This window comes from Gymnoscopelus braueri, assembly GCF_963280865.1.
Source record: "Gymnoscopelus braueri genome assembly, contig: SCAFFOLD_55, whole genome shotgun sequence".
NCBI lineage: Eukaryota > Metazoa > Chordata > Actinopteri > Myctophiformes > Myctophidae > Gymnoscopelus > Gymnoscopelus braueri.
In genome coordinates this window covers 300001-326660 of record NW_027660884.1, presented here as the reverse complement: position 1 = coordinate 326660, position 26660 = coordinate 300001, and the positions used below count along the sequence as shown (strand labels likewise).

The 26660-nt window shown below is 42.6% G+C and overlaps 1 protein-coding gene across 2 annotated transcripts in view; it reads right to left on the bottom strand.

The window, feature by feature from the left end:
* Window positions 1–2857: 2857 nt before the first annotated feature.
* The window catches only part of LOC308081099 (uncharacterized protein), a 90941-nt gene continuing 67138 nt past the window's right edge, over window positions 2858–26660 (bottom strand). For both annotated transcript variants that reach the window (XM_080457495.1, XM_080457496.1), the window contains exons 13-23: window positions 25053–25608; window positions 20469–20531; window positions 16158–16366; window positions 15016–15182; window positions 13341–13380; window positions 12149–12315; window positions 11573–11600; window positions 8463–8704; window positions 7979–8086; window positions 6258–6399; window positions 2858–4569 (exon numbers count right to left, since the gene is read on the bottom strand). In XM_080457495.1, coding sequence (XP_080313621.1) covers window positions 4187–4569; window positions 6258–6399; window positions 7979–8086; window positions 8463–8704; window positions 11573–11600; window positions 12149–12315; window positions 13341–13380; window positions 15016–15182; window positions 16158–16366; window positions 20469–20531; window positions 25053–25608 — 2105 coding nt within the window. In that variant the 3' untranslated portion in view covers window positions 2858–4186. The remainder of the gene's footprint in view (window positions 4570–6257; window positions 6400–7978; window positions 8087–8462; window positions 8705–11572; window positions 11601–12148; window positions 12316–13340; window positions 13381–15015; window positions 15183–16157; window positions 16367–20468; window positions 20532–25052; window positions 25609–26660) is intronic.

Sequence of the window (26660 nt, the reverse complement as noted above, 5' to 3'; positions counted from 1 at the left end):
AGAATCCTCTTCCATGTTGTCTACTAAAAGACAAGTGTCATGATTGTTTAACTAATGGTTGTTCAATGTAAGCAATAGGCTAGAGAAAATTGACATCTAAATTCACAGTAATCAAAAGTTTTGCCAGCAGAGGAAAATAAATGCCAAAAAGTAGATAAACTACCGTACCTTAAAATCGTCCAGACATATTTGCCAGGATGCAACACTCCCGCTCCTTCCCCACATGCAGACAGTGTATCCCACTGAGCATGTGCACAGTAGGTGTACACTCTTATCAAGTGTTTAGCAATAGTTTCTTATTTTATTTTTCAGAATAGAATCAATTCAACAACACCCCAATCCCCTACCATTGATTATACACTGATTATACACTAACAATAACCAATATACCAATATTAGATGGCCAGGGAGACATTTTTACAAAAAAATAATGGTTGGAATGGATTCAGCACCCCTGAAACCCCCTAGTTAGACACCTCACAAGTTCATTTTAGACTTACATATTTTTCACCCAAGCCCTCTGGGCTCCTTAACTTTGATTGGCTCTCCAGGATTTTCCACGAGGATTTGGGTTTACATTAATTGAGAGGTGATTCTAGACACCTATAAGAACACATTGGTGAAGAAAGCTATTGGTAGTAAATTTTTTCACAGATGGTCCACACATATTGCTAAAATTCCCTAACTATCAGTGTGTGTAGATTCTGTTCTGACCTAAGAACAGATCACAGCTAAGAACACATTGGAGTATAACAAAATCTTATTAAAAACTTCTTAAGTGGGTTTAAGAAGAAATGTCCTCTTAAGAACCGTTGCTGCATGAGGCCCAATGAACCATCTGTCTAAAACTAGATATTATCTAAACATAATTAATCTGTACATTGAAACTAAAGGATACCAGGTCAACTAATGAACCTAGCAGAAGACTGCAACTGTTATTGTGTGTGTGTGTGTGTGTGTGTGTGCGTGTGCGTGTGCGTACGCGTGCGTGCACATGTACGCGTGCGTGTGATCCAGTACCGCGGGAAGTAGGGCTGCGGGGGGTGCGGCCGCCCCCCCTCCCCCCAGGTACCGAATTTAGGTGAACCAAATAAACCGAATTTAGGTGACAAAAAAAACCCAAAACCCGACCAAAAACGCGGGCGCATACCGCACCCTTGACCTAAAAGGTCTTCCCGTGGCTATGGTGTGATCTATGGATCCATTGTGTTAAAATGTGTTTGTTTAAGCATTCTGGGCACTGCCTGCTACATTAAAGAGATTAAATTACACACACACACACTTTAGGCAATCAGATGAGATGGACTTGGCCCTAGGCCAGTCTACCTAAGACCTAAGTGTGTGTGTGTGTGTGTGTGTGTGTGTGTGTGATGAAGTATAGAGTGCAGGTGTGTAACAGAATGTGTCGACAGTTTGGCAGCTTGACAAACCACAGTGGATTCGCACACACGCGCACGCTATGTAATCTGATGACCTGCAGAGTCTCCTCTGTCTGTCTGTCTGTCTGTCTGTCTGTCTGTCTGTCTGTATCTATGTACTCTATGTCTATGTAAAAAACAGGTTGTTTATGTTTCCTCCATAGAGCACCCAAGTCTGACGTAATTCACACATCCTACCTGGGTCGCTGTCCCCCCCCCCCCCGTTCTGAATCCCCATAGACGTGTTTAATATCACGTCAAATAAGAACTGTGTTCTAAAAATAAACTAATGACCCGGCGGTTTGACTCTTATGGATATGAACCATCAACTGACGGTGAGAAAACGATAATGTTACTTCAGCTGAATTAGTTACATTTCATCATACAGTTACATACATCACCAGAAACAGACTGTATGAAATATGAGTGACTGACTATCATAAACCATACAGAACCTCCTCCCTGACTATATATATATATATATATATATATATATATATATATATATATATATATATATATATATATATATATATATACATATACGATACAAAACCTCCTCCCTGACAATATCGCAGAGACAGTTTGTTTATTTTTGGAGCACAATTCTTATATGAGACGATTCTAAGACGACCCAATGTTATTCTCCATAGAGAAATTACTTTACGAAACTGGGGATGAACCAGTGACGTCAGGACTTCTGTACTCTATAACATAGAGGAAACATAAACATAAACATAAACATAGAGTCTATGTAACAAACAGGTTGTTTATGTTTCCTCTATGTCATAGAGGAAACATAAACATAGACATAGATTCTATGTAAAAAACAAGTTGTTTATGTTTCCTCTATGTCATAGAGGAAACATAAACATAAACAAATTTGTTGTCATTGTTGAGGATCTGCGGCTCAGAGGCCGATTTACACGGTGATGTCATGTAGTTATGAGGCAAATATTATACTTTTACTCCACTACATTTATTTTGAAAACTTTAGTTACTTTGTAGATTCTAATTATTATTACAAAACGTACATTAACCACTTCAGCTCTGTATACATTTCGGCCATTTGAAAACAGCAGATCTACAAGCTCACAATGCGTCGCAGTTATAAAAATCTTTTGAAAAATATAAAAATCTATTGAAAATAGCAGATCTACAAGCTCACAAGCGTACATTGTGAGCTTGTAGATCTGCTATTTTCAAAAGTTGAAATGGGACATTCTGCATAATGAGTACTTTTACTTTTGGTACTTTAAGTACATTTTGATGGCAATACTTTTGTACACCGGACCTTTCGGCTGACTTTGCCTTTTGGTTGAACTGTTTTTTTTTTTTTTGGTCTTCTTCATCCTACAGGAATACATCATAAGAAGTGTTTTTTTAATTAATACATAGAAATGTTAAAAAAGTTCAAACATTTTGGAAAAAGGTAGAAGTTCAATTACATTTTTATTAAAATGGCAAAGTCACACACGTCTCAATACAAGACACGTAAAAATAGTTTACAACATTGAGGCCATAATAAAATCAATATAAAACAATGCATTATGAAAGTCACAAGGCACAAAGTCCACCAAAAATGATTTGCTCTTAATATACATAAAAACATCTCAATAGAGCTCATATTTGTTTGTTAATTTTCTTTTCAAATGGTGCCCTTTCCACTTCACAATTATAAACATATGTTTGTGTATGATAACACGGCTAGTATCAACTGGGGCAACTCCTGGCAACTACAAAATGTACTTTTGACTTTAAGAATAGAGAATTGGGTGAAAGGGCCTTTCTGTGTGTAGTTCTCCCCGTGTCCCCTAGGGTAGGTACCCTCACAAAAACATGCAGTAATCCTGGTCTCTATACAGCCTCCCCCTGGTCAGCCGGGGCGCCTGATGGAGGGGAAAGGAACTAGTTGGAATAACGTGTTCCTTCAACGCGCTACGTCCTACTGGGGAAACTCTCCCCTGTCAGGTGATAAGAATCCTCATGCATTGAAGGAGGCATGAGCTCAGTTCGGGGCTCTCCCCAGGCTGGCAGAGGGAGAGTAGCGCCCAGGATTACAAGATTAGGCAATTGGCACAGGGTGAAAAATGGGTTACAAAATCGTGGGATAAAAAGAAAAAGATAATTGTACAAAAACAAAACATAAATCTATCTGCAGTGAATTACATCTTTACAACGTTGCTGCTTATAGTAACTAAGATAGCGTTTTCATTCACAGCTTGAGTAAGACAAGGGCACTTCAGAGTAGGCCAACACAGTAAAAACCTCAATGTTAATTTAACTCTGCGTCTGAGAGTACAAATGTAACCAAATGAACCCGCTGCCTTTGAGGGCCATGAGATGTGAAGTGAGCCTGTTGCCTTTCCACAGCAGACCTTCTCACAACAACGCATTGCAACGTACTGTTGTGAGCGTTCAGAAAGGCATTGTAAATCACAGCTTTGAAAACACTGGCCGACTTTTTATGACTTCATGACTTCATGTCTCTGAAGCCTCAGTCCCTCTCCCTCTGAGGGAGCAGAACATCGTTAGCGTTAGCATGTAGCTAACAAAGTATCACAAACAGTTGAATGTGACGTTGCCTTCCAAAAGTAATAAAACAAATCACCAATAAACATTAACAGACTATAATCGATTATGTTACATCACTGCATGGATTCAGAACTGTGCACGGCCGCATCGCTATGCGTCTTAGAATCGATTATTTTCCATTCCTCTGATTTCTAGTCATCAGACAACATTAGGATGTTCCTATAAATGATAAATCAAGGTTTGTCCAAACCCAGTTCACAGTGAAGGGTGGGATCTAGTTGATGAAGTCCAGTGATCATCTTCAGAGATGCTTTGTTCCCTTTCTTTCTCACCATGTCGATTAGTTGTCGTGCTTTATCTTCTCTGCATTTCTCTGCTCTGACCACGTCCATCTCTTCATCGTTGAGAACCTCCTCTTGCAACAGTATGTCCAGCAGACCTTTGATCACGGCCTCCGACACTCGTTTGACGAACTCGATACGAACAGAAAGCAGCTGCTTCGCTTCCTGTAGGGGTGTCTTCACTGTCGACACAGAAAGCAGCGGCTCTGCTTCCTGTTGGGGTATCTTCACTGTCGACACGGCTGGCTGACTTGGTCTGGTGTCTGGATGGTATTCTGGAGGAATATAATGCTTTATTTTCAGTTACAATTAATATACATCATATAAACAGTCAGTCAGACAGACATTTAAAGGGCTAGTTTATGGTTTGAAAGACAAGTGTGGAACGACATCTCACTAAGTGTCTCACATTGTTTTGAGCATTCATCCTGTCATGATTAATTGACCACATATATGAAGTTAAACAACTAAATTCTATCCAAACGATATCTTAAAAGTATCTTAAAAGAAAATAGCGGACAGAAAAGATGGCTGCCGCTCGTTTTTGGTCGGGTGCACTCAGGCTGGACTCGGTTCCATTCGGTTTCACCTGAACTCGCCACCTGATTGGCCAACCTTCGCTGTCACTCACAGAACAATGAGCGAGGACGCTGATAGGACATTCCATGTTATGAACTGAAGAGAAAGGCCCCATACAGGCCTCTATTAAGTAAATGTAAGTACTACCAGGACTCTCTATCAGGTAAACAGAAATTCAACTGATGGCCATGGTTGAGGATTACTAGTGTGGACATCGGCAGGCGGTCTTTAAGGACATTCTTTAAGTCCACAAATGTATTCGTCTGACATATAAGCACAAAATATACAAGAAAGAAGCACCGGTTTGCCTTTTTCTCTATGGTTTCAATGCACTGAGTTGACCCGTCAACATCATGGCGGATGATTGATAAATCACATGCTCATATATCATAAATAAAAACATTTGATATATTTGGTGTGACCCCTGCTGCAGCAGTAAACACACTGAGCTGTTTTACACAACCTACAAACCCCACATCAATTTAAACAAAAAGCTAACATATTGACTATAAAAACCATGACCCATGACATGAAAACGTTGCATTGTCATGTTAAATAACTGTACTGATAAAGGAATGAACAGGTAACGTGTCGACGATGCTCACATGCTAACGTAGCAAGTTGCTGTCTTTCCCTCAGACTGTTATATACAAAACTATGCTAACTGTATTTGAAATTATATGAAATACTGTATAACATTGAGGTGTTATTATAGTCTATGGAGTCCCACTGATTAGTCACATTTGATTTGTCTGCGGTTGCCACTATGCATGCATGTCATCACATCAGTATCACTGACTTTAACGTTTATTTTAGATGACGATAATGTCATTATAATCATTAGTATGATTGGCATCACCTGGGCGCTGTGTGAGCTGTTTCATTTCCCTGACGTTACATTACAGTATGAGTGTTGGACAACATAGCTATAAGCTGCATGTGTCAGTGCAGTTATTGCATTTGGGGAAATGATTAAAAAAATGCACTCTCCAATCACTCTGGGCACCTGGAATGCCTGTATGTGAGGCACAAGAGCAGTCTCTGGAACATGCCATCACCACAGATAAATAATTGGTAGCTATCAATCAGACATTGTAGATTAAAAAAACCTTTCCATACAGAAGACAGTGATGAGTATTATAACTATCTCTAATGAAGAATCGTGGCTGTCTATCGATTTTATCTCCATGGTCTAGAATGGAGTCCGGTTACCTCAACAAATAGAACATGTGAAACAATGTTTGATTCATGTAAAAAATCTAATTTTAACCACAACTTCCTTATGAATGTCTATACTAAGTTTCTCATCAATCCAAATGCTAAGATACTTATCATGCAGAAGATAAAGTGTATTAATAATTCAATAGCACAATTATGCCTTTACCTTCCAGTTCAAAATTTCCATTCCAGACTTCGTCATTATAGGGTCCCAGTAATTTCAATGAAACGTCATCTTCCTTGAAACCCATGTCCACCTCAAATGTTGGAGGGAAATTTGGTCCATAGTTCAGAAGATAAACCCCAGCCTGAAAATAGAAATGACAATTAAATGGAAAATTGTTGAACTTATAGTATTACTTTAGTAGTAGTAGTAGTAGTAGTGGAAATGAAAAGACATGATTAGTTTGCGTGACTCACACTGTTTTTACACATAAACTCTATAATAAACTGTTGAGAGCGAGCGCCTCGATCGCAAAGTGGCCCCTAAACCTTCCACTTCCTCCTCATCTCACAACAAGAAGACAAGGGAGAAGAAGAAGCCCCGTGCTGCTGGGCCAACTTCCTTCTACAGGGGAAAAAGCCAGTCCAGTGGGGTGCGATGCCGCACCCCCACCCATACGCACCGAGTCCTGATCTAGGATACTACAGAGACCCACAGGGTCGACACCATCCCGCTCAAAGGAGACAAGGGCCCAGTTATTAGCCCTTCAGAGAAATGCTAGCACAATATGACTCAGCTATAAATGTGTTTTCTGCTAGAAATGTTTCTCATGCACTGTCTAGGTAAAAGCTGATAAGATACTAGACGCTCAAGGTCACGCACCGGCTGCAGCTGTGATGCGACACTGTGGGAACATGTGTACGTGCTCTGAGGGATGGGAGTTGACTTTGGTGGGTGGGAGGTGCAACATGTCTTGTAATATGACGCGACGGACTGTTCTTTATATTACCCTGCCGCCCTAGGTGGGGCGAGACTCCTCCTGGACTTTTGCATAAGACATCTGTTTTCATATACAGCTAACAGCCACCTCGTGGCCTTTTCTCTCTTCAATACTTTACTTTCTATTTGTGTAACTCTCTTCTTAATAAATCCTTTTTATTGAACTTAATTTTTGTGTAACGACTGCCTCCCCACTGCCTCATTAGCCGAGAAAGATATCCGGGTTTTTTGTCCTTTTCCTGTATTTCTGTGGTAAGATTGGTAACACTAATTACTACATTAAGATAGGAGCCAACCTTTGTTTGAGAGTTCCTCTCTAACTGACGCAGGTTGGGACAGGCCCTGTCCACGGCCTTAGGTTTCATTCTCACGATATTTCCCCAGTGGAGATATCTATCTGTTGTTTATTACTGAGTAAGGTGGTTGGTGCTAAGTCCATTTCTCAACGAGTGGCTCTCATTTATTTCCTATACAAGCAGGATACAGAGCGCCGCTCACGAGAGATCACTTGGCACTAGCCGCTTCGTGATAACACAGAGCCAAGAGTGAAATTAGGTCCGTTACAGTTGATGTTGAAGCACACGCAGATACAGCAGCAGTTGTGTCCCGTAGCTGCTGGTGAAAGACGCCAAAGCAATAGTAATGGTCTCCGATCACTGAGTGTTTTTAAATCTAATTCTAGATTTGTGCCTGAGTTCTGAGCAATCTAGTCATTGTCGGAAGCCACTTGTAATCTACCGAGAATAGATCCTCTAGGTTGAACTCAAGAGACGGAGTTTATCCATTCTAGATAAAGCGATAAGTAGGAGTAAGGTTAAAATTCCGGTAACCGGAGAGGCGATAGCACACCTCGAAGGGGTTCCGGTGGGGAGTCTGGGTGATTACTGGCCCAGGGTCTGATTCCCTCGACATAAACTCAGTTTGTACTATATGAGGTACTATACCTCAGGTTGTACTTTATAAGTACATTGCAGCCTGTAGTCTTGATATGGGATGAGGAAACAGTTGGAAGTGGTCTCAATGTGTTCATCCTTGGTATGCTTTGCCATCACCTACAATGACACCAACACAACTTATCATAACTGGACTTTTCAGACATATATACTATACTATAAACGTTGGTCTAACATTTGTTGTTCACACACCTACACAGACATGCAAAAGTGTCACTTTTCAGCTACAGTCACCTTTTTGAACCCAAATAGGGCAATTGTGTGACACCTGACCCGAAAGAAAACAACATGTTGTCACCTTTTTCACCTCGGGGCTGTTTGCATGCCTGCTACAGACTTGCCTCTGGTTGTATTTTCAAAATCATAATCCATGTAATGTTTTAGTGCAATAAGTCTAAAAAGATTTAAACTCTCTGAGATGTTAGTTACTTTACTCAACAGTTAACATATGCTAACGTAACAGAACATATTTTACCTCTTCGATAGGCATGTTGACCGGCAGCAGAATTACACTCAGTTTCCGTGTTCGACGTCCTGGTGGTCGACGGAGCAGCATAACTTGACCATACGTTGGTATTATGTAGCTAAGAAACCTCCACAGGAGCCCGTAAAGAGACAGGTGGGTCACATTTACAACCACGTGAGTCTGGGTCACTTTCAGTGGTTCTAAGAGGTTCCTCCCCTCATCTGTGATGTGGGCCACACAAAGGCCATCACCTATGAAAGGTTTTTGAAACAATTATAGATTCCATGTTATGGTAAACAAAAACATACATGTGATTCCTGTATTTAACAACATGCATATATCCATGACTCTGTTGTCAAATGCTTTCATAAAATATAATAATGATATTAATTAAAGCTGCAAGCAGCGATGACCGGGCCCTCACACCTCTGTCCACATTAGGGGCAAATATTGACCAATTATAACAGGGAGCAGAGCTAAGTAACTCTAATGAAGGACAAGGATTTTCAACAGAATCCAGAGAGACGACTCATGACTCTGTAGAACAAATTGTTAAAACATTGCAGAAAAACTAAGAAAATATGAAATATCAGAATAGGAGGCGGAGCTACGCAACACCAAAGAAGGACAAGGACTTTAAACCGAGTCCAGTGAGGCGACTCACAAGTGGCTACGACAAACTGTTCAAAGGTTATGGCAAATGATAGAAACTATGAAATCTCGACCAATCAGAAGAGGGGCTAAGTGACGCTTCTTTTCTTCATTTAGAGTAGCCAATAATCTTTTACCCCTTTTTCTCCCCAATTTAGTCGTTATGCCAATTAAATCGACTAAACAAGATCCAATAAAACAATACAACAATAAAACAAGAGTTCGTACAACTAGTTAACAACAAGTAGGCAAGGTGAAGAGGAAGGGTAGTGTTTCCTGAAGAGGTGGGTTTTCAGCCTGCAGTGAAAGATGGGCAGTGACTCTGCTGTCCTGACATCAGTGACTCTGCTGTCCTGACATCAGTGTCTCTGCTGTCCTGACATCAGTGTCTCTGCTGTCCTGACATCAGTGACTCTGCTGTCCTGACATCAGTGACTCTGCTGTCCTGACATCAGTGACTCTGCTGTCCTGACATCAGTGTCTCTGCTGTCCTGACATCAGTGTCTCTGCTGTCCTGACATCAGTGTCTCTGATGTCCTGACATCAGTGACTCTGCTGTCCTGACATCAGTGACTCTGCTGTCCTGACATCAGTGACTCTGCTGTCCTGACATCAGTGACTCTGCTGTCCTGACATCAGTGACTCTGCTGTCCTGACATCAGTGTCTCTGCTGTCCTGACATCAGTGTCTCTGCTGTCCTGACATCAGTGTCTCTGCTGTCCTGACATCAGTGTCTCTGATGTCCTGACATCAGTGACTCTGCTGTCCTGACATCAGTGACTCTGCTGTCCTGACATCAGTGTCTCTGCTGTCCTGACATCAGTGACTCTGCAGTCCTGACATCAGTGACTCTGCTGTCCTGACATCAGTGTCTCTGCTGTCCTGACATCAGTGTCTCTGCTGTCCTGACATCAGTGACTCTGCTGTCCTGACATCAGTGTCTCTGCTGTCCTGACATCAGTGTCTCTGCTGTCCTGACATCAGTGACTCTGCTGTCCTGACATCAGTGACTCTGCTGTCCTGACATCAGTGACTCTGCTGTCCTGACATCAGTGTCTCTGCTGTCCTGACATCAGTGTCTCTGCTGTCCTGACATCAGTGTCTCTGCTGTCCTGACATCAGTGACTCTGCTGTCCTGACATCAGTGACTCTGCTGTCCTGACATCAGTGTCTCTGCTGTCCTGACATCAGTGTCTCTGCTGTCCTGACATCAGTGACTCTGCTGTCCTGACATCAGTGACTCTGCTGTCCTGACATCAGTGACTCTGCTGTCCTGACATCAGTGTCTCTGCTGTCCTGACATCAGTGTCTCTGCTGTCATGACATCAGTGACTCTGCTGTCCTGACATCAGTGACTCTGCTGTCCTGACATCAGTGACTCTGCTGTCCTGACATCAGTGACTCTGCTGTCCTGACATCAGTGTCTCTGCTGTCCTGACATCAGTGACTCTGCTGTCCTGACATCAGTGTCTCTGCTGTCCTGACATCAGTGTCTCTGCTGTCCTGACATCAGTGTCTCTGCTGTCCTGACATCAGTGTCTCTGCTGTCCTGACATCAGTGTCTCTGCTGTCCACCACTGTGAGGCCAGAACAGAGAAAAGTTCCTTTCACTGCCCTATAGGCTAGCACCAGGGACAGCTCCTTCTTACTCACCAGCCAGTGCGGAGCCTCCACCGGGAGCCTTTGTCCTACTCCTCCCGCCCAACACTCCCCACTGACAGACTCCGCCCCCAGCCCGTAGGAGTACATACAGTGACATATATCACCCCCCCGCCCGGCTTCCCTTCCCAGAACACGGGCCAATTGCGTTCGCGTAAACGCCCGACAAAGCCAGTTGCACCACGGTGGATTCGAACCCACAACGTCCTTGGTGGTGGGCAGTGACTTTACCACTGCACCACACGAGTGCCTACAGGGGGGACATGGACTTTCAATCGAATCAAGTGACTTGACTCACAAACTGTAAGACAAACAGTTCAAAAGTTAAAGCAAAAAATATGAACTATCAACCAAATCATAAGAGGGTGCGTAGCTAAATAACACCAATGAAGAACAAGGACTCTAAACCAAGCCCAATGATGCCACTTACAAGTGGCTACAACAAGCAGGTCAAAAGTGTCAAAAGTGTCAAGCAGGTCAAAAGTGTTTCTGGCCAATATAGGTCATAAGAGGGGGTGGAGCTTAGTAACACCAATGAAGGACAATGACTCTCAGCCAAATCAAGTTACGCGACTCACAACTCTGTACAACAAACCGTTCAAAAGTGCCGGAGATTAGCTGTCCACAGACAGAATGACACACACACGGATGGACGGACGGACACGCACACGGACGGACGGACAGGGGGCAAAACATACTCTCTCACCATGCCTTTCGGCCTAGCGGAGACAATAACAGACCAATCAGAATAAAGCATTCAACCAAGCCGTGTAATAATGATAGTTAGTGTCTTCTGGCAAGATACATACCTTCACCTCCCGTCTGGAATCTTGCTTTCTTAAAGACAAAACAAAGAGAGAAGGGGCATCATTATAATTGTAGATCTGCGTATGAAGATTGAGGATAATATGAAGTGAACACGACCTACATCTGCTTATCATGTTTCATTCTATCTCATATAATTCTAAAAGTGCCAAACCGGAGTAAACTTCAGCAAACAACAAGGCAAGAGGTCAAGTAAATGGAGTGTAAGGAAAATTAATAAGTGCTACAAAGTAGCAGGTAAACATCAAACCTAGCATCACTCTGACCAATAAACCATCTAGCATAGGTTACTTAGCATCTGTGGACAAGAAACAACATACATACATCTAAACATCTAAATCTAATCCAAGTGAATAAACTAGACAGTCAAATATAAATATCATCAGCAACTAGGTAAGTTCCAAGTACATCATCATCCACATTACAGGATGAAATGGCAGTGACTGCATTGTTATTTTCAACATTAGGTTATTGTTATTGTCACTGTCGGGTGTAAAACATAAAAAACTTGACATATGGAGATATGAGGTTTCTGCCAACAGAAATGATTATATTCTGACCTGGAATGGGCGCTGGATGCGTCTCAGACGGTGTTCCAAATGAAGCCCAGTGGACCGACAGGCAAAGCACAGGTCATAGTCAGGACACACTGTACACTTATACCTGATCCCCACAACACTTCCCTCACAGCCGTCACAATACACTCCAGGGTGCAGCATGCAAAGATCTGGCAAACAAAACAAGAGACATGTTTCAGTATGAATTGAGTCTATTACTAGATAAAGTGTTCCTCGGAGCACAGGTCTCTGCCAGGCCAGGTATTTAAAATTGACATCATGGAATCATGGAATGGAGGTTCTTCCTTTGTCTACTGGGAGTGTGTGTTCAAAGCTTCTCACTGATGGGTCCAGCGGTGCTTGTGGCATTATGTGCATTATGTACATTATGTGCATGATGTGCATGATGTGCATGATGTGAACCTAGGATTTATTCGGTACAACATGTATTGTCCAATGAGAATGTGAGGTGGGGGTGGGGATCCCTTGGATTGGTTTGGGGAAATTCTAATCCCCTCCCCCTTGTAATGGCCTACACTGGAGCCAATGTCAGAGTGAAGCTCCACCCAGCTTCAGTCTGATTATCAGGCTACAAACGTGCCCCTCCTGAGAACTTTGTCAGGTTTTCAAATTTCATTTTGTTTGACTACGATTGGCTTTCAGATACATCTGGATCACATGACTTCAGGGATAATGTGTACCGATGTGGGTGAGGTTTGGACAAAATTGGTAGGAGTAGAAACAAAAACTGTGTTATGCAACGAAAACGCAACATGGCAGAAAACTTGTCAGGAGGAAATTTGGGGAGTTCTGTAATGATGGAAGAAATCCAAGGGTAAATATTGTTGATTGTATGACCTACGGTTCAAGAGTTATAGGCCAAAGCGTGAATCGTCCTGTTATAGCGCCACCTCGAGGCCAATTTGAAACATTTCTTGCTTGGCCTAGTGGGAAATTGTAGGGGGTGCTATGGAGCCATTAGGCCACACCCCTTTTTTAGACCATTAAAATATGTAATTTTCGCCACTCTTGATGTGTGTGCAAAGTTGTGCAACTTTTTGAGTACGTTTAGGCCCTCAAAAACGCGATTCATTATCGATAAAATGACAATAATCTTTGCAACTTCAATAGGGCTTCACACTGGTGCAGTGCTCGGGCCCTAATGATAGTTAGTGTCTTCTGGCAAGATACATACCTTCAGCTCCCGTCTGGGATCTTGCATACGTGTCTGCTTTCTTAAAGACAATAAAAGAGAGAGAAGGGGTATCATTATAATTGTAGATCTGCGTATGAAGATTGAGGATGCTGGAGTGAACACGATCTACATCTGCTTAACATGTGAGTTTCATTCTATCTCACCTAATTCCCCTGCCTGCCGAACAAGTGACCCGACTAGTAGGACTCTCTATTCTAGCAACAAGAACACAATCTCCTTCCTGCTTCCCACCCATGAACTGTATGATAATCTATGTCACCCAGACACACCTTTATTAATGTATGTTGTCTTTATTTTTACCAGGTTATTTCCACTCATTTACTGTATTATCTCTTTTTCAAGAGAGATTTTTCATTTGAATTTTTTATTGGAGGATAAATCCCTTGAGATGCATCATCTCGTCTTCCAGGGGGTCCTCAGGGGGTCCTCAGGCACAACACACAAACATTGATACAAAACAATCTCAAATAACATTCAACAATAACAACAACAAAACATACACATGAGGCTCTCACACCATCCCAGACCAGTCTACATATCTGTTACACGTCATAAAAAAATGAAAAGTAGCTGTCAAAAAATAAATACAATACAATCAATTATGAAAAACATGAATCAAAAGCAAGAACAATTAGATTTGAGCGAATCAAGCAAAGACATTTTGAAAACAGGAAATGAAATAATTGATCTAAGTAAAGTAAATACATTGTTCCAGTCAGAATGTGCTTTAAACTTAAATGAACGTCTCCCAATGTCTTTTTGTATACCGACAGGTACCTCAAAAACAGGTTGTTGAGTATGTCTTAATGGATATAACTGTACAGAAGTAAAAGCTCTTTCAAATAAGAAGGATAATTAAAGTAAATACATTTAAAAACAAAAAGCAACCAATGAAAATGTCTCCTATCATGAGGAGATAACCAATTGAGCGTATCATGCAGAACACAGTGATGTGTACTGTAAGGACACCTGAGTACAAATCTACATATATTATTTTATTAAATGTAACTTATTACTCTGAGCAATTTACAAAGTGCCAAACCGGAGTAAACTTCAGCAAACAACAAGGCAAGAGGTCAAGTAAATGGAGTGTAAGGACAATTAATAAGTGCTACAAAGTAACTATAGCAGGTAAACATCAAACCTAGCATCTGTCTGAACAACAAGCCATCTAGCATAGGTTACTTAGCATCTGTGGACAACAAACAACATACATACGTACATCTAAACATAGGCTAAGTGAATAAACTAGACAGTCAAATATAAATGTCAACAACTAGGGAAGTTCCAAGTACAGATACATCATCATCCACATTACAGGATGAAATGGCAGTGACTGCATATTTATTTTCAACATTAAGTTGTTAATTGTTGTTATTGTCACTGTCAGGTGTAAAACTTGTCACTGGTTGAATATTTATAAAATCCACAGACACACTTAACCACTTTCACACACAAACAAAAAAGCAAAAATAGCAGATCTACAAGCAGCGTGTTGCAACGCTGTGCGTTGTGAGCTTGTAGGTTGGCTATTTTTGCTACCTTTGTGTGACACTATGATGAAGTAGGACATTAATGTACAGGGGGGGGGGGGCTAACAACTTGACATATGGAGATATGAGGTTTCTGCCAACAGCAATGATTATATTCTGACCTGGGATGGGTGCAGGATGGACCTCAGACTGTGTTCCTCATGAAGTCCAGTGGACTGACAGCCAGAGCACAGGTCATAGTCAGGACACTCTGTACACTTATACCTGATCCCCACAATGCTTCCCTCACAGCCGTCACACATCACACCAGGGTGCAGCATGCAAAGATCTGGCAAACAAAACAAGAGACATGTTTCAGTATGAATTGAGTCTATTACTAGATAAAGTGCTCCTACGTGCATTATGTGCATTATGTGCATTATGTGCATTATGTGCATTGTGTGCATTATGTGCATTATGTGCAAACGATGCAAGAAATCCTATTTCCGTGGAAGGTGCCATTACCTCCGCTAAGAGGGTCAGTGAGCTCCATGCACTCTGTGAGTGAGGAGTGTTTGTGGACTGAGAGTCACCCTCTGTCCTAACCACTCTTTTTTTGCCGAAGGTGCTGTGTCTTCCGGACATGTGAACCGGCCTTTGTATTTGTCGGCCTACATCACTCCCTCAGGTGAGGGTGATGCAAGTGCTGCCTTATGCCCAGTGAGGGCTTTGGACGCTTATGTCACGCGGACGTGATCAGACAGACTGATCATCTTTTTGTTTGTTATGGTGAGGAGGTTCTGGGCCAGAGGCTTTCTAAACAGAGACTTTCTCACTGGCTTGTTGATGTGATCACTAATGCGCATCCTTTGGCCTTTGCCGTCCTCTGTGGCGGGACACAGAAAACTTGATTACACAACAATTATATGTGCTGATATGTGTATTGTTTGTGTGAAGATTCATGTTGGTAATATTGTCGTTGTTATTTCTGTGTTTATCTCTCCTATAACCTATATCTCTCCTATAACCTGACCTGGTTAGACTTTGTTAGTGGAATGTGTGTCCACTGGCGAGGTCGTATATATATGGTTTAACTGGCCACTTAGTAGAACGATTGTCTACTAGGTGTGTTAATGTATGTTTGTATTTGTGTAGTAAATAAAAAAACATCAAAGACACATGTTTGAGTAATAACTACTTTTCACTCCTCCCCAAACTCCTGCCTATATATATATATATATATATATATATATATATATATATATATATATATATATATATATATATATATATATAATGGACAATGCTAAGAGCAGCGCTTCACCAGTTGTGATGGCACAGTGTGGCAGGTGTAGCTGACGGACAGACTTCTGAGGACACTGGATGTCAAACAGAGGACCTGCAGGAGTGCCTCCTGTTGAGGAGTCATCATCCCACTGAACAGTCCTGAGGAGGACTTCTCCTTCCCCTGTCGTTCCAAACACCAACCCTGTCACATTGCACTGGAACAGCCCCGCCCCGGGGAGCTGGAACCTGTGACACAAATCATACATTGTTATTAGGTTTGTAACAATACATGTAACCGTGATGAACCGTTTCGGTACAGGCTGTGTGGTTCAGTACACACGCCTGTCCAAAAAATATTCATTTTGGATGTGGAACTAAAATACAGAGTTTCCACACAGACATACAGTATTAAGTTGTTGCACTAAACACATTCACAACAACACATGGGAAGAGGAGCACTTATTCTTCTTACCTCACCTGACTGATCCACTTGTTACATTCAATGATAAATGAATTAGCTAGTCTCTGTCACAGATCATGGCTGTCACATAACAATTGGTGACCTATAGACTTATGTTACCAGTCTGTGTTGGTTGCGTATTTCAGGACCACAATGGAAATACGTTTTTTTGTGTTTTATCCTGGAACTGCTGTCAAGCTATCTGATAACTTGTTAATGTATTGTTGTTGCTTTTCAAATAAAGTCAACTAAATTAAATGCAATACGTCGCCACTTTCGGTGTGACAGTGTTAAAATGTATTAGTGGTTCGGTTCAGAATAAAATTAATTAATAACACTGGGGCAACCAATTAAAATGTTTAGTGGCACTTGATAGAATCGTGGGCTCATGTGCGACCAAAATCACTTCTTTATGAGCACAAATCTGAGAAGGAGGCAGTGCTCTGCCATCTCTTGCTGTGATTGTGCATGAGAGACAGATGTGCATGTTTGCTGGGAACCAGCAGGTCTCTTCTAAATATTAAGTTGAATGTATATGCAGAATGTGAGCGGTGTGATTTTGGTAAGAGTGGTGCTCTTTTGAACCAACTTTGAAAGGAATGGAAAAATGCATCGATGGGTTGTAACAACCATTTAAACCAGGTTGTTTTTGTCACCATGCACTGAATTAACATGGAGGCGAGTTCCTTATTGAGGCTCCATGCCAACGCCTGCGTGTTACCGACAAGGAGCGTCTCTGCATGTTAAATGCAACGCAGGCTGGCACTAGTTCAAAACGTTGTTTCAACACATCTATTAATTATTCCAGACCGTCAGAACTACAGACATCTGTAGGATACCGCGACATTTTTCATCCAATGTTCTAAAGATGAGAATAGGACCTTGCCGACACATCATACGGTTTCATTGGTAATTCTTTTACAGCGGACCAGCGTTCTTGTATTCTTGTATTTGTTTTACTGAGGATAAGGTTAGAAATACATTTAAGGTTAGGCATAGTTTACTGAGGTTAAGTTTAGGAATACCAGGTGAATACCGCCGGATTTGCCCCAGGGCGACTGTGTTTTGGGGCGAGCATTTTGCTATTCGTTTCAATCACCGCTTGGGTCGCCAGAGCTAGTTGTTGCGTTGGGGACATATGAGTTTTTTAATAATAAACTCAACACTTATTACCTGTGAACATGAAGTATTCCTAGGTGAAAATAAGTGTATTTTCAAGAAAATAGAATGGTGGAGATGGCTCCAATGAACGTACAAAAGCCTATCATACATACTGTAATCTAACATTATCGCTTCTGTATGCAACTCCTCAGTTGCTGTATCATTTGAAACAGCATTAATATAATACATAACGTCTGTGAAATGCTAGATTAGAGTGAAAGATCAACTGACAGCTAGTCAGTATTACGATCAACAGTGTCCAATAAACTAAATGTCCATAGTTTACATTCTAAGTTAAGGGGATGTTCAAATAAATATAGATAAATGGGAATGTAAGGTTGAAGATGTGCCCTACACAGTCACACTGTAACAATAGTATAATGTGTGCAGTGATGATGTAAATAATATCATGATGTAGTGGATGATATAGTCAAGTCATTGAAGGCAATACTATTTCCCTCTAAAATATTATGCATTATCTCTTTCCAAGCTTTGCTGATAGGTGTTGAGTTCCATATCAAACAATCTGTAAAGACTGTGGCTACCCAGCTGTCAGAGCTGTTCTAGACCAGTTGTTCTCAAACCTTTTAATGTCAAGTACCCCCAAATTAAAATGTAGTCATAAGTAATTTTAAAAAAATCTTTTTTTCCCTAAGATGTTTTGAAAACAAAAAATAGCTAAATCAGTGTAACCAGTTAAAACCTACGTATATGCATAGGCTATTTGAAAATAGCAGATCTACAAGCTCACAACGTGTCGCATCTGCTATTTTCAAATAGCCAATGTATAGGTTTCAACTGGTTACACTGACTTTTATGCTAAACACATTTTGCTGTGGACCCTCTGGAACCCCCTCAAGGACCCCTGGGGGTCCCCAGATCCCAGGTTTGACAGCCACTGCTCTAGAGCATTTAGTAAACAACTGGGAAGGGCCATGGGTTGGAGGAGGGACTAGGACAGGTGGGTGGTCTTGTAGGAGGAGGGACTAGGACAGGTGGGTGGTCTTGTAGGAGGAGGGACTAGGACAGGTGGGTGGTCTTGTAGGAGGAGGGACTAGGACAGGTGGGTGGTCTTGTAGGAGGAGGGACTAGGACAGGTGGGTGGTCTTGTAGGAGGAGGGACTAGGACAGGTGGGTGGTCTTGTAGGAGGAGGGACTAGGACAGGTGGGTGGTCTTGTAGGAGGAGGGGCTAGGACAGGTGGGTGGTCTTGTAGGAGGAGGGACTAGGACAGGTGGGTGGTCTTGTAGGAGGAGGGACTAGGACAGGTGGGTGGTCTTGTAGGAGGAGGGACTAGGACAGGTGGGTGGTCTTGTAGGAGGAGGGACTAGGACAGGTGGGTGGTCTTGTAGGAGGAGGGACTAGGACAGGTGGGTGGTCTTGTAGGAGGAGGGACTAGGACAGGTGGGTGGTCTTGTAGGAGGAGGGACTAGGACAGGTGGGTGGTCTTGTAGGAGGAGGGGCTAGGACAGGTGGGTGGTCTTGTAGGAGGAGGGACTAGGACAGGTGGGTGGTCTTGTAGGAGGAGGGACTAGGACAGGTGGGTGGTCTTGTAGGAGGAGGGACTAGGACAGGTGGGTGGTCTTGTAGGAGGAGGCTGATATGATCATGTTTTAGGGGGGGGGGGGGGATCACGGCACCCCGTCCTTAAACAAATATTTACCTTATGAAAAGGTTTCTATTATTTTATTTGAGATCTTTGTTTTCTGTGGTATTTTGGCTTTAAGTCAACTTTTTGTGAGGTCAACTAGTGTGAGGGTTCATAGATCCAATCTGAACTGATTTCCCCAGTTGCTCACAGGACCGTTTTCAAACATGTTTGATATTTATCTGGATCATTACTGTATGGAACGGCACAGCGGGGGGCCGAGAGAAAGACACTGCTGTGTGCACGCACGCACGCACGCACGCACGCACGCACACACACAGGTTGTTTATGTAGGATGGACAATCAGGTGCAGCTGCGGTGGATCAAATTGACTGACTGGTGATGACATATTTTCACCCGTCATTCCTTGTTTGTTTATTTAGGCTATATATTTTATGTTTACCAAACCAATAATCTAAGTGTTTCTCCGCATAATTTCTCTGTCTGTCTGTCTGTCTGTCTGTCTGTATTCACTGACGGAGGAATAGATTAATAGGTAGGCTACTATAACACAATGAATAGATTAAACTGTCTGTGTATCTTTTGAGCTGCGATATGAGTATTTAGCACACAGTAGGCTATATCAGGGGTTCTCAAAGTGGGGTCCTGGGACCATTTTTAACACCATAAATCTTGTATGGGTTCCTTGGCGCATAATCTATTCAGATGGGGGTCCACGGCCAAATACACATGAATTTAGGGGTCCTTGACATGAAAAAGATTGAGAACCACTGGGCTATATCATAAGATGACGGCTTGGCTCGCTGTTATCTTCAGTGTAGCTGCTGTGATGTTATGGTCCATAGCCTACTGATCCTTCATAGTTCTTAAATACACTGATTTAGCAAAATATTGCAAGTGTCTCTGTGTCATGTCACTGCACAGTGAGTTCAATGGAAGTCTCTATTCATTGGTTGTGTGTTCTGTGAGACTTACATACCTGTATTCATTGGTTGTTCTGTGAGACTTACATACCTGTATTCATTGGTTGTTCTGTGAGACTTACATACCTGTATTCATTGGTTGTTCTGTGAGACTTATATACCTGTATTCATTGGTTGTTCTGTGAGACTTATATACCTGTATTCATTGGTTGTGTGGTCTGTGAGCACGATGGGAGAAACACTGGATGGAAGGACTTCTCTGAAAGACGGAACAAAAAAATAAATCAGGGATTTGGGAAAATATCAAAATGTGGCATAATGTTGTGTCTTTACCTAATTGTAATCACTAAATATGTTTTTTACTTAGATATGCTACATATATAGATACATTCACAAATTGTTGCATCGCGATGCACTGTGAGCTTGTAGATCGGCTATTTTTCTTCAAATATTTTACTATGTTTTAGTTAGTTTTGTAAACTTTTTTTTTTTCTTAAAGTCTTGTTTTTAATTGTATTTCATTGAACTAAACTAGTTGTAGCTATTTCATTAGTTGTACACATAGTTAGTTTTATAAACACTAAACAGTTTCATTTATTTAGTATAAACAGTGAAAACTAATTTTTCAAAGTTTTAAAGACAAAGTCTCTTGACCTTTCATTTTAAATATTAATGTTATATATCAGTGGATCTCAGCCTGTGGAACGCGAGGCCCCTCTGGTACACAGAGCAACCTCCCCAAAGAAGAAAAAAGTGGGGACAGAGATATAAAATAATATAAAAACATATGATAGGCTACTATCGAAATACTGTTATGAATTATTTATAACTTTACCATGATATCATGGAAATGGGATTTAAAAACAAGTTTTGCTTTCCTGTATATTAAAACGTTGTCAGTGCCGTGTTACGTGTTTCTGTTGGCTTTGTGTCGGTGATGCCGCCGCGATGTTAACCGAAAGACTCGCCCCAAAACACGCTCGCTCCCATTTTTTGGGCGGACCAGCGGTCCCTCTGTCTCTCTGTCTGTCTCTCTGTGTCTCTGTCTCTCTGTGTCTCTGCCTGTCTCTCTCTCTGTCTCTCTGTGTCTCTGCCTGTCTGTCTCTCTGTGTCTCTGCCTGTCTCTCTGTGTCTCTGCCTGTCTCTCTGTGTCTCTGCCTGTCTCTCTGTGTCTCTGCCTGTCTCTCTGTGTCTCTGCCTGTCTCTCTGTGTCTCTGCCTGTCTCTCTGTGTCTCTGTCTAGCTCTCTGTGTCTCTGTGTCTCTGCCTGTCTCTCTGTGTCTCTGCCTGTCTCTCTGTGTCTCTGTCTAGCTCTCTGTGTCTCTGTGTCTCTGCCTGTCTCTCTGTGTCTCTGCCTGTCTCTCTGTGTCTCTGTCTAGCTCTCTGTGTCTCTGCCTGTGTCTCTGTGTCTCTGCCTGTCTCTCTGTGTCTCTGCCTGTCTCTCTCTCTATCTCTCTGTGTCTCTGTGTCTCTGCCTGTCTCTCTCTCTATCTCTCTGTGTCTCTGTGTCTCTGCCTGTCTCTCTGTGTCTCTGTCTGTCTCTCTGTGTCTCTGCCTGTCTCTCTGTGTCTCTGCCTGTCTCTCTGTGTCTCTGCCTGTCTCTCTGTGTCTCTGCCTGTCTCTCTGTGTCTCTGCCTGTCTCTCTGTGTCTCTGTCTGTCTCTCTGTGTCTCTGTCTGTCTCTCTGTGTCTCTGTCTGTCTCTCTGTGTCTCTGTCTGTCTCTCTGTGTCTCTGCCTGTCTCTCTGTGTCTCTGTCTGTCTCTCTGTGTCTCTGTCTGTCTCTCTGTGTCTCTGTCTGTCTCTCTGTGTCTCTGCCTGTCTCTCTGTGTCTCTGTCTGTCTCTCTGTGTCTCTGCCTGTCTCTCTGTGTCTCTGTCTGTCTCTCTGTGTCTCTGTCTAGCTCTCTGTGTCTCTGCCTGTGTCTCTGTGTCTCTGCCTGTCTCTCTGTGTCTCTGCCTGTCTCTCTCTCTATCTCTCTGTGTCTCTGTGTCTCTGCCTGTCTCTCTCTCTATCTCTCTGTCTCTCTGTGTCTCTGCCTGTCTCTCTGTGTCTCTGCCTGTCTCTCTGTGTCTCTGCCTGTCTCTCTGTGTCTCTGCCTGTCTCTCTGTGTCTCTGTCTGTCTCTCTGTGTCTCTGTCTGTCTCTCTGTGTCTCTGTCTGTCTCTCTGTGTCTCTGCCTGTCTCTCTGTGTCTCTGTCTGTCTCTCTGTGTCTCTGTCTGTCTCTCTGTGTCTCTGTCTGTCTCTCTGTGTCTCTGCCTGTCTCTCTGTGTCTCTGCCTGTCTCTCTGTGTCTCTGCCTGTCTCTCTGTGTCTCTGCCTGTCTCTCTGTGTCTCTGTCTGTCTCTCTGTGTCTCTGCCTGTCTCTCTGTGTCTCTGTCTGTCTCTCTGTGTCTCTGCCTGTCTCTCTGTGTCTCTGTCTGTCTCTCTGTGTCTCTCTCTGTCTCTCTGTGTCTCTGTGTCTCTGCCTGTCTCTCTGTGTCTCTGTTTGTCTCTCTGTGTCTCTGCCTGTCTCTCTGTGTCTCTGCCTGTCTCTCTGTGTCTCTGCCTGTCTCTCTGTGTCTCTGCCTGTCTCTCTGTGTCTCTGTCTGTCTCTCTGTGTCTCTGCCTGTCTCTCTGTGTCTCTCTCTGTCTCTCTGTGTCTCTGCCTGTCTCTCTGTGTCTCTGCCTGTCTCTCTGTGTCTCTGCCTGTCTCTCTGTGTCTCTGCCTGTCTCTCTGTGTCTCTGCCTGTCTCTCTGTGTCTCTGTCTGTCTCTCTGTGTCTCTTCCTGTCTCTCTGTGTCTCTTCCTGTCTCTCTGTGTCTCTGCCTGTCTCTCTGTGTCTCTCTCTGTCTCTCTGTGTCTCTGTCTGTCTCTCTGTGTCTCTGCCTGTCTCTCTGTGTCTCTGTCTGTCTCTCTCTCTATCTCTCTGTGTCTCTGCCTGTCTCTCTGTCTCTCTGTGTCTCTGCCTGTCTCTGCCTGTCTCTCTGTGTCTCTGCCTGTCTCTCTGTCTGTCTGTGTCTCTGCCTGTCTCTCTCTCTATCTCTCTGTGTCTCTGTCTGTCTGTCTCTCTGTCTGTCTCTCGGTGTCTCCGCCTGTCTGTCTCTCTGTCTGTCTCTCTGTGTCTCCGCCTGTCTGTCTGTCTGTCTCTCTCTGTCTCTCGGTGTCTCCGCCTGTCTGTCTGTCTGTCTGTGTCTCTGTCTGTCTGTCTGTCTGTGTCTCTGTGTCTCTGTCTGTCTGTCTGTCTCTGTCTGTCTGTCTGTGTCTCTGTCTGTCTGTCTGTGTCTCTGTCTGTCTCTCTCTCTCTCAGTCATAATGGTGGTACTTGGTGTAAAAAGGTTGAGAACCATTCATGTTAAATATGATATTGTTATTCAAATCTTTGTGTTTTGTCAATTATTTTGGGTCCCACTTGTAATATCCTCACGGCCCACCAGTGGGCCCCGACCTACAGGTTGAGAAACACTAACCTATAATAATTGTTGAGTAATATCAGATCTATAATGCATGTACAACATGCATTATATAAAGACCAAAAATACCAGATCTATAAAACATCTACATGTTACAGATCATGTTATAAACACAGAAAATACCAGATCTATAAAACATGCTACAGATCATGTTTAAACACATAAAATACCAGATCTATAACACATCTACATGTTACAGATCATGTTATAACACATAAAATACCAGATCTATAAAACATGCTACAGATCATGTTATAAACACATAAAATACCAGATCTATAAAACATCTACATGTTACAGATCATGTTAGAAACAACACCAAAAATAACAGATCTACAACATTATTGAACATTGAAAATAATAGATCTATAATGCATCTGCAACACCGCAAAGATCACGCTATAAACCAAACTGAAAATAACAGATCTATAATGCATCTGTAACATGTGATGCGTTGTGAGCTTGTCTATTTGCAGGTGTGCAGTGAGTATAACTCAGGCTTTAGGACTTTAAAAAAGAAGAAAAATGTGTAAAGAAGTAAAGACGCTCACGTGTGTGTGAGAGAGAGAGAGAGAGAGAGAGAGAGAGAGAGAGAGAGAGAGAGAGAGAGAGAGAGAGAGAGAGAGAGAGAGAGAGAGAGAGAGAGAGAGAGAGAGAGTGTGTGTGTGTGTGTGTGTGTGTGTGTGTGTGTGTGTGTGTGTGTGTGTGTGTGTGAGTGTGTGTGTGTGTTTACTCTGTCTGACACAAAGACACTGAGGAAGAGTCAGAGTGTGTGTGTGTGTGTGTGTGTGTGTGTGTGTGTGTGTGTGTGTGTGTGTGTGTGTGTGTGTGTGTGTGTGTGTGTGTGTGTGTGTTTACTCTGTCTGACACAAAGACACTGAGGAAGAGTCAGAGTGTGTGTGTGTGTGTGTGTGTGTGTGTGTGTGTGTGTGTGTGTGTGTGTGTGTGTGTGTGTGTGTGTTTACTCTGTCTGACACAAAGACACTGAGGAAGAGTCAGAGTGTGTGTGTGTGTGTGTGTGTGTGTGTGTGTGTGTGTGTGTGTGTGTGTGTGTGTGTTTACTCTGTCTGACACAAAGACACTGAGGAAGAGTCAGAGTGTGTGTGTGTGTGTGTGTGTGTGTGTGTGTGTGTGTGTGTGTGCTCACGTGTGTGTGTGTGTGTGTGTGTGTGTGTGTGTGTGTGTGTGTGTGTGTGTGTGTGTGTGTGTGTGTGTGTGTGCTCACGTGTGTGTGTGTGTGTGTGTGTGTGTGTGTGTGTGTGTGTGTGTGTGTGTGTGTGTGTGTGTGTGTGTGTGTGTGTGTGTGTGTGTGTGTGTGTGTGTGTGTAACTTACTCTATCTGACACAAAGACACTGAGGAGCCGTCTCCCCACACCCTGAATCCAGCACAGAGAGGTTCAGTGAAAGTGGTCTGGAAGCTGTACAGGTGTGTGTGTGAGTCAGAGGACAGTCTGTAGAAAGACAGGACGCCAGCAGGACAATCCACATACACTGCTACTCTGTAGACTCTGTCCTTTCTGTAGGAGCCAGAGGGACGGACAGGGAGGAAGGTTCTCTTCTTGTTGTGAACCACAGAGTATCTGTTGGTATCACCATCACAAAGCAGAATCCAGGACTTGTCATTGTATCCTAACCTACAGTCATCACCCAGTCCTCCCCTGTTGATGCCTCTGTAAGTCACTGCTATATGAACCCATCCACTCCACTCTACCTCCCAGTAACAGCCTCCAGTCAGACCCTCTCTACACAGAACCTGTGAGAAGCCCTTAAATCTGTCTGGATGGTCAGGATATGACTGACGCTCTCTGGTCCATGTCACCTTTCTGTTGTTCTCAGACAGAGAGAGGGCTCTGAATGCTGTGTTTGTGTCCAGTGTGAGAGGACACACACCTGATGGAGAGAACAACAAACAATATGTCATTACATCATAAAGTACTGAGTAGAGATGTAACGGTATGTGTGAAAAATGGTAGTTTTTTAAGAGAGGACTGTATGTTCATAGGGGTTGAAGCTATTCCCACCACAGGGCTCCGGTCATAGAGCATGTATTCAAAGATGACACTTGATGGCAGTTTATGGGTTTTTATGTAGAATGGTAGTTGGCAGATACAAACATACACAGTGATGAATGGTATCTGAAATCATGACATAAATATACAGAAATGGAAACAGTGAACTAATATCCTATGCAAACTAGGATACAGCACATAGCACATCACTGCAGTGAGCCATGAACCATGAAGCCATTAGCTTAGACCTACTTAGCCTGCTCACACACACACACAGAATAGGCCCTGTTAGCTTAGCCACTGAACTTTAGCTAGCACATGTATACTGTTACAAAAACGAACTTTTAAAACCACACACAGATCAATTCTGATACAATGAACATGTTACCACATGAACCAATATTGCACTATATAGACAAAAACAAACTCACTTCGTCAAGAACGCATTCTTAAGTGCATATGTTTGTGTGTAGCTGCATATGGGAAGCACAACTGTAAACAACTGGGGTCCTCTTTTACTGGGAGTGCCCAAACAGGAGCCTCAACTAAAGTGCAAATTGGGGCCTCAGAAAACTACAGGGCGCCTGAAGCACTCCTGCACTAAATTAATTAGGACAATAAATGTGGGTATAGGGAATTTTGTACAGTATGACATTTCATAGTACGGTTCAGTATGAACCTAAATACCACAGAGTATGGTATTTCACATTATGTATTTATTACTTCAAAATACTTAAGTATTCAAAAGTACAGATTACAAACTATCAAGAATATACATACTAATGAAAATAGCAGATCACAACGTGCAGTGACGTGTTGTGAGCTTGTAGATCTGCTATTTTCACTATAGCTCACATCATATCCATAACAACCATGGTAACCCTGGTAACCATATAGCCATAAACAATGTCCATTTTTAGCTGTATTGTTATA